General features: G+C 40.2%; 1 protein-coding gene across 1 annotated transcript; it reads right to left on the bottom strand.

Annotated features, from left to right (window-relative positions):
- Positions 1-3,826: 3,826 nt before the first annotated feature.
- On the bottom strand, positions 3,827-6,388 carry LOC137334690 (small integral membrane protein 30-like). Its single transcript, XM_067999559.1, has one exon. It carries the CDS (start codon positions 6,289-6,291, stop codon positions 6,106-6,108), a length of 186 nt encoding a protein of 61 aa, XP_067855660.1. The 5' UTR covers positions 6,292-6,388; the 3' UTR covers positions 3,827-6,105.
- Between the last annotated feature and the right edge of the window lie 1,511 nt (positions 6,389-7,899).

Genomic DNA, 7,899 nt, shown 5'->3' with positions numbered 1-7,899 from the left:
CTGGAATTCCCTCACTAAACCTCTGCACCGCTCTCCTCCTTTAAAACACTCCTTTAAACCTATCTCACCTCTCCTAATATCTCCTTAAATGGCTCGGTGTCAAATTTTGTTTGATAACGCTCCTGTGAAGCGCCTTTGGATGTTTTACTATGTTAAAGGCACTATATAAATGCAAATTGTTGTTGTCGTTGATGTCACATGGAGTAAATCGAATTGGCTGAAGGCTGGGGACCTCAGGAGGAGACCGAGAATTATTAGCCGGGCCATTAGGTTAAAGATAGTGGTGGAATAGAATTCTGCTACGGCTGATGGCCCACAGCACCTCATGGTTGCCCAATTTTGAGTTGCTAGATCTGTTCTTAATCTGTCCCACTTAGCATCGTGGTAGTGCCACATAACACGATGGAGGGTGTCCTCAGTGTAAAGACGGAACTTGGTCTCCATGAGGACTGTGTGCTGGTCACGGACAGATGTGTCTGCGATAGGTAGATTGGCGAGGACGAGGTCAAGTAGGTTATTCCCTCATGTTGGTTCTGTCACCACCTACTGCAAACCTGGTCTGGCAACTATGTCCTTCAGGACTCAGCCAGCTCTGTCAATGGTGGTACTACTGAGCAATCCTTGGTGATTGACATTGAAATCCCCAACCATAGTACATTAGCCAGAGTACATCCTGTGCCTTTGGTTCCCTCAATGTCTCCTCCAAGTGGTGTTCAACATGGAGGATGGCTGTTTCATCAGCTGAGGGATGGCAGTAGTTGGTAATTAGCAGGAGGTTTTCTTGTCCACGAGACTTCACAGGGTCCAGAGGCAACATTGAGGACTCCCAGGGCCACTCCCCGCCGACTGTACACCACTAAGCCGTCACCTCTTATGGGTCCGTCCTGCCCGTGGGACAGGACATACACAGGGATGGTGATGGAGAAGTCTGGGACATTGGCTGATAGGTATGATTTTGTAAGTATGACTACGTCAGGCTGTTGCTTGACTAGTCAGTGAGACAGCTCTCTGAACTTTGGCACCAGTCCCCGGATATATTAGTGAGGAGGACTTTGCAGGGTCGAATGGGCTGGGTGTGCCTTTATTGTGTCCTGATTTGATGCCTAGGTCGCAGCTGAGTGGTCTGTCTTGTTTTATTCTTTTGTTCCTTTCCAGCATTTTGATACAACTGAATGGCTTGCTAGGCCACTTCAGAGTCAACTACATCGGTGTGGGTCTAGAGTCACACATAGGCCAGACCGGGTCGGGACGGCAGGTTTCTTTCCCTAAAGAACATTAATGAACTAGTTAGATTTGTACGACTATCCAACAACTTCATGGTCACGTTTACTGGTGTCAGCTTTTGTTTTTTTTAAATTGAATTTAAATTCTCAAACTGCCATGGTGGGAATTGAGCTCACTTTCCCTGGATTATTAGTCCAGGCCTCTGGATTATTGGTCCAGTAACATAACCACTATGCTGCTGTACCTCATTGCATCTCCAATTGACCAGAGACAGCACCTACTCTTCAATAAGCATAGTTGGGAAGCAGGATGTATGGACAGGTAGATGGGTATTGACAGAAACAGAGGCTCTAGCTACCAGGCAATAAGACCAATAGTGAGAGTGGCAAATATACAGGGATTTGAGTTCCCCTTGCCTATAGCCAGAATACTATTATGAGAAATGGTGACACAAATGGGTATGTGGGGGAATGAGGTTCATAAATAGCCAAGTGCATGATGTTAATGCAGTGGTGAAAATTAGAAGGGTGTAGGCAGCAGAGCCATTAACATCCAAGTCCATTTGACTTCAGCGCCAAATTGAAAGAGGCCGAATGAACTGGTAGATGAGAAATAAAATAAAAGTAGGCAGACAAGATACATGCAAAGCAAAATTATTGGAAAACATGTTCAAAGATCAGAAAAATGACAAAACAAGTACCACCACAATCAGACTGTGAAAACAAAATGGAGAAGTACTTTGTGCACAATGCATCAATATCAAACTTAGAAAAAATGTTCAATCCTCCTGCACACAAAATGAGCAATTTGGTTTTTACAGAAACCAAATATGTTGGTAATATTTGCCTATGATCAGTTGTGTAACCGTTATTATGCAAGATTATGACTGGCTACTAAATTCAAATTTTTCTAACAATTACTGAAAGAAAATTAACTTTTAAGTGTGTATAGTTTTCAGCATTTATTATATTAATGCCAGTTTCAGCATTCTGTTTCACTTTTCATTAAAGCAACTACGGCCAAAATGAACCTCCTGATTATACACGCTTGATTATTATTGCCTACCTGTCGCCTTATTTGTGAAAAAAAACCTGTGCAAAACCTGTCTGTTATGTTATCAATAGAAAAACTATGCTGGGCATAGTGATTTTTATTTAGTCAATGGAGAGAATGTGGTGAAAGGAGTGTGTTCATAATATAATGCATTTTTATCTTAGTCACACACCTGTGCTCATCATTACTTATCGGCAACTTTATTTGTGAAGAAAGCTGTTAAAACCTGGCTGCTAAATTACGAAGACTATATTCAGTCTTATTAAGGATGACAGTCACAAATTTGGATCCGCTGTACTTTCTAAAGGTCTGTGGAATCAGTCACTTTCATAAGTCTTACTTTTATGAGAGTTAACTCACACTGCTCTTTATCTACTTGCACATGCACAATATTGTAACCCAGGGATGCAACAATAGTACTCCCTCGTGACCGGAACGAGATATTTGTGACTTTTTCCTTGGTCCTTTCAATCTCTCTGAAGGCGGACTGAACAAACACTTGGTGATACGAAGCTGGATACAAGTCATTAAGTTGCTTATTTCAGTGTGAACATGCAGAGCAACAGTTATGATTGGATTCGCTCGTGTCAATTAGTATAACTTGTCTTTATGTAGTAATAGGAATATAATGAACACCCTATGCTTTCTCACATCCGTGGGCTGTTATGCTGAACTTAAACAAAAAAAACTTTCTTGTATCCTTTTGCTGTGGTTGCTTTGCAGCATTCAGTTTCGGAAACCTTTGCTACACTGTGCCTGTTTTTTTTAAATCTCTCAATATTCCCAGCCAGACATGGAAGGCCTGCCAGACATACTGTCGAGCGCATGGGACCATAGAATCCCAATACAATGAATGTGAGTTGATAATTAAATATAGAGATAAGCTAAGAAATTGCACACTACTTACAGTGATTAGGAAGCACTGGAACAGGTGTAGGCCGTTCAGCCCCTCATGCCTGTTCCATTCAATTCAATCATGGTTGATCTGTACCATAACTCCATTTACTTGCTTTGTTCCACATCCCTTGATCAACACCTTAACTATCATCTCAGACAGACTTAAAAAAAAAATTTGCATGCACTCTGCTTTAAGACAAAATATAAAGTAACTCTTTTTCCCAAATCTTTTCTGGTTAAAAGATTCCAAGACATGATAGTTACTATGCTTGACCATACGGGTTTCTATTTGGACACTAGAGAAAATGTGGTCGTAATATCATGCATTTTATCTCTAGTAAATATAACCAAATAGAATTCAATAAATGTTTTTAATAGAGAAAATAGATTCTATAAAATTAATTATGAGTGTAGAATGGATCCAGATGGGATAAACTGCAAGGGCCAAAGCATACCAAAAGAAATTACAGTACTGAAATAACTTCTAATTACATTTTTTAAATATATGCTGGGCCTGGTTGGACATTTTTATTCCATTTTTACTAGCAATGTGTATCATGGTGGATGAAGGTAGCCAAAACACTCCCTGTAGTTGATACAAGATTGAATCCTTACTGAAGGATCAATGACTGACATATGTAATAATCGGTGGTTGATAATCCAAAAATAAATCAGTTTATATTATAAACAAATATACTTTTCTGTATATGCATATCTGCAACATAAGATTTTAACATATACATGCATACATATAACTACATACAATTGCTGGAATACAGGATTTATGCTGTGAACATTATTCATAAAATCCACTTGTGCATATGTACATAAATCCAATGTACTGTACACTGCAAATAACCTAAAGGATATATAAGTTTCATGACACAGCATATTCAGAAATTACAGCAACTGAAGCACAGGTGTCTGGACATTCAGTTAGGATGTGGGAAGTAGAGCAAGCTGGAACGACTTAAAAATAGGAAGTAGGGCCAGTAAGAAAGCTTCACATGGATATCAAAGTCAGCAAAGTTTTCAAACATCTGTATATTTACAGATCTGTTTAGTTACAATTTATTTTAGGTTTCTTACATATCACACATTTAATTAACTCTGAAAGCATAGTTTGAAACACAAACACTATTTCCAATTCGCAATGTATAGTAAATGTTATTCATGAAAAAGAATTAGGGCTATAGCAGACATAAGTGATTGATGAAATTATACAATATTCACATTCATAACTGTCTTCCAAATAATCAGGCATGAAAAGACTGAACATACACCTAGCTTTTATATTTCCAACATATTGGGTTTTCAGCCTTGCTTTTTTTGGTCAAGTTTGGTCATTGTAATCCGTATTACCCTCATTTAACAATGCCAGATATCTGGATCCTGACATTTACAAAAAAAAATTATGACACTAAACCAAGCATCAGAGGACAGAAAGGGGGGTTTAAAATTTGAAAAAAAGTGTTTCAAATGAATGGGTTAGTTACTGCTTCGTAATTGCAGAATACGATTCAGCACACACTAATAAAGCTCAGTTGCTGTTTGAAACTAGTTATCTCAGATAGTATCAGTATCCAACTCACAGGCTGATGTTGTGTCTTAATATAAAATGGTGGGTATGTTTAATCATTTAGTTAAGTTTGCTTCATAGCAGTGGAAGGATATTGGCGATGGGACAGGGCAGTTTATCAGCGTAGCATCTTGACACATTTACAAGCTAGAAGTGGGAATGGGTTTTATAACCAAAATTATTTATTGAGAAAGACCCCAACATACCCATAAGGTCTAGTTTTGATTCTCTTTTTGGTGTTTAAAATGTTCAGAATCAACCCACATGTAAAAGATAAGTACTGTCCATGTACATTACATTAAAGTGGCATTGATACTTCAACCTGCAGTTATAGAACATATACTGGAGTAATAATGTTATGCTCCAGCAGACAATATGACATACGCGTAGATAGCTATGACACGAAAAACCATTGCGCTACAATGTGTTACCAAGTAATTATAACATGTTTTAAATTAGTTTTGCACAAAACAAAAACATCGAAGGTGGTTTATTATGATGCTCTTACGAAAATGCAAATTGATACAAATCGCACTACATCAACTTTTATTTTCCAGTCCTTGTATTAGTCTGTTGGGTCAAAACGAATGTCTTCAGCTTCTGCAGCCGGTAGTATGAAAACGAAGCCCAGATGGACGTGTGCAACAAATGTTTAAGGGAAACACAATAATGAAATGCACTTCTCCTAATGACAAACATTTCGTTGTTTTTTTATGACACTAGGTGGCAATAATCAAACGGTAGGGGGGGGGGGGATTAAGTAACAGGAGCGTGTAACAGTTAAACCAAAACAAATCAAATGTTCAACTCCTTAAAAATTGTTGAAATTAATTACGTAACATTTGGTGCACACACCACTGGGGGGAAAAAAAGTCACATTTTCTCGTCAATATCAGTGCTTTTGCATCAGCCGGTAGACCAGGAAACGAAAACCGGGTCATTAACTTCCGCGTTTCAATTTTTTTTCTCCAGATCGGCGTTTAAAATCTCACTAACAATTGGAGGGCAGTAAAACTTTTAGCAGCCTTCGCACTGTGCAATTATTAAAGAGGATGGAGATGCTCTTGAGGCCAGAATTTGGTCCAAGTCCCTAATTGCGACGCCCATGTGGCGGGATCTTCAACGCAGAAATAGGCGGATTGAAACAGGCAACTTTCAGGGTTGACGCTGTTGGTGCAAAGTCTGTAAAACGAAGGCGTGTTTGTCTATCCTGATCCTCGGCTTCATCTCTCTCTCTGGAGATTTCCTATAACTCGGTTGATGTTGGGTTTTTTTTTTGGGGGGGGGGCGGTGGGAAGGCTCGTGTAACCAGGGGCCTGTTGTTACTTCTTTTAAAGACTCCCGTTCCTCCTTCATAATTGTGCATTTCTCCTCCGCGCGTACCAGCCCAAACACGCACACACCCCCACCGTGCTGATGACCATCCCCAGCAGAAGCGCCACGGCGTCTCCTCCGTCAAAAGCCTCGGCTGCAGGGACCCGAGCCAAGAAATAGATCAAGATCGCGCAAACCGCCGGCAAACCCCACCAGGAAGCCATGTTGCATGTGGCAATAGTCAGATCACTTGATCTTTTTCTATCAGATGATCGCCCTCAACTTCCGCCCGCAGCCTTGACGTTTTGTTTGCAGCTTAAAGCTGCAGGACGGTGACGGGGATTGTGAAGCTGTAATTGGAACAGCAATAGTGGCAATAAACCATGTCAAAGGGGCTTTTTTTGTTAGATTAAATTAGCAGCACGTAGTTTGCAAATTATGCACTTTCACTTCGTCTTTTTAAAGACACATGATTATCGTTCTAACAAATAAAGGACTGCAAATTCGGTGATGTGATGAGATCACTGAATCGCCTCCGCTTTCCCTTAAAAATGACCGTAACTCTCTGATCTGGCAAGATATTAGTGTTAACATTTACATAAATAAAACTTGCTGGTAATTTTAGTAATTTCTGTCAGCAATATAAGGAACATTAGCTCCTATCATAGGTTGGGAGGAGTATATTTCTTTAATAATTTAAATGAACCGATGGAAAATCAGGTCTACTATTCCCCAGGCATTGCTCACTGCAAATGCCATTATGCACTGGGAGTGCAAACTGTGGAGTCAGTCGTACATTGCCCTGGAATTGATCTTTAATTCCCACCTGAACCATAGATGGGTTTCTGGTATTTAATATCTCACCTGAAGGACAACATCTCCCACAATGCAGCAGTCCTTCATTACTGCTCTGCTGAGTCAATACATTTCTGACAACAATAAGCATTTTTGTCTATGATGGAAATTTATTAAATTGTTTCTTGCTATTCGCAGTACACACAGGGTTAAAATTAGTTACTGCGAGCTATTTCTGCCAGCTTCAGAGAATACACAATCCAAAATGGTTAATATTTATCTGTAGGTTGTTTCTATGGATCAATGGTTGTTTAATGTGCTAATAGCTTTTAAGTGCAAGAGCCTTAGCACTATTCTGTCCAGCAGTATCCCTGTTAAAGTCAGAGGTCCCCCTCGTAGATGGGTGGAATCAGCTTGGAGTTTCGTCAAACTAATATCCAGGTTCATCAGCTGGGAGTTCAACTAGATACATCAATCAAAAGCAAGGAAGGAACATTTTATATGACAGAAAAATCTTTCAACTGATGCACAGATAGACATTTTTTTAAGAGATTAACTTTTCCTGGGTCATAAAAATACAAATTCACTGAAGGCCCAGGAACTCTGACATTTGGAGTCTCCAAGTCCCCCCGCCCACAACAAACAACAATGGCCATGTTGGGGGCAGGTGGAAGCCCTGTCTCAATAGGTCAAAGTTGAAACTCTGGGAGAAAGCTGGGACCTGACGTAACTGGATCTTGGCCTGGTTTCTAGAAATTCCGACAGACTCCTGCTGCAGCAACAGTGGGACTACATAAGAGCAGCTGCAGATTTTCAGTGATACTTGTTTTCGTGAAGGGGCAGGTACATGTTGTGAGGCCAATAATCTGATGGCAGTACCCTGGAAATCAGGCATAGAAGCCTAAGGCCTTAAACGCACCCAAGGCACCCAATGCACTCCATTGTGAGTTTCTAGAGGCTGGCAGTCCATGCAAAAGCTGTGCCCTAGCCTCATAACTGCCCCATAATTCAGCTGGAGCAGCACTCTAGCCACATTG

Source organism: Heptranchias perlo, chromosome 18 (genome assembly GCF_035084215.1).
Source record: "Heptranchias perlo isolate sHepPer1 chromosome 18, sHepPer1.hap1, whole genome shotgun sequence".
Taxonomy (NCBI): domain Eukaryota; kingdom Metazoa; phylum Chordata; class Chondrichthyes; order Hexanchiformes; family Hexanchidae; genus Heptranchias; species Heptranchias perlo.
Note: the sequence above shows the minus strand (reverse complement) of the source record. Positions and strands in the feature narration are given on the sequence as shown.

Coding starts and splice junctions, on each gene's coding strand:
- LOC137334690 (XM_067999559.1), bottom strand. CDS start 6,291: ATGGCTTCCTGGTGGGGTTTGCCGGCGGTTTGCGCGATCTTGATCTAT.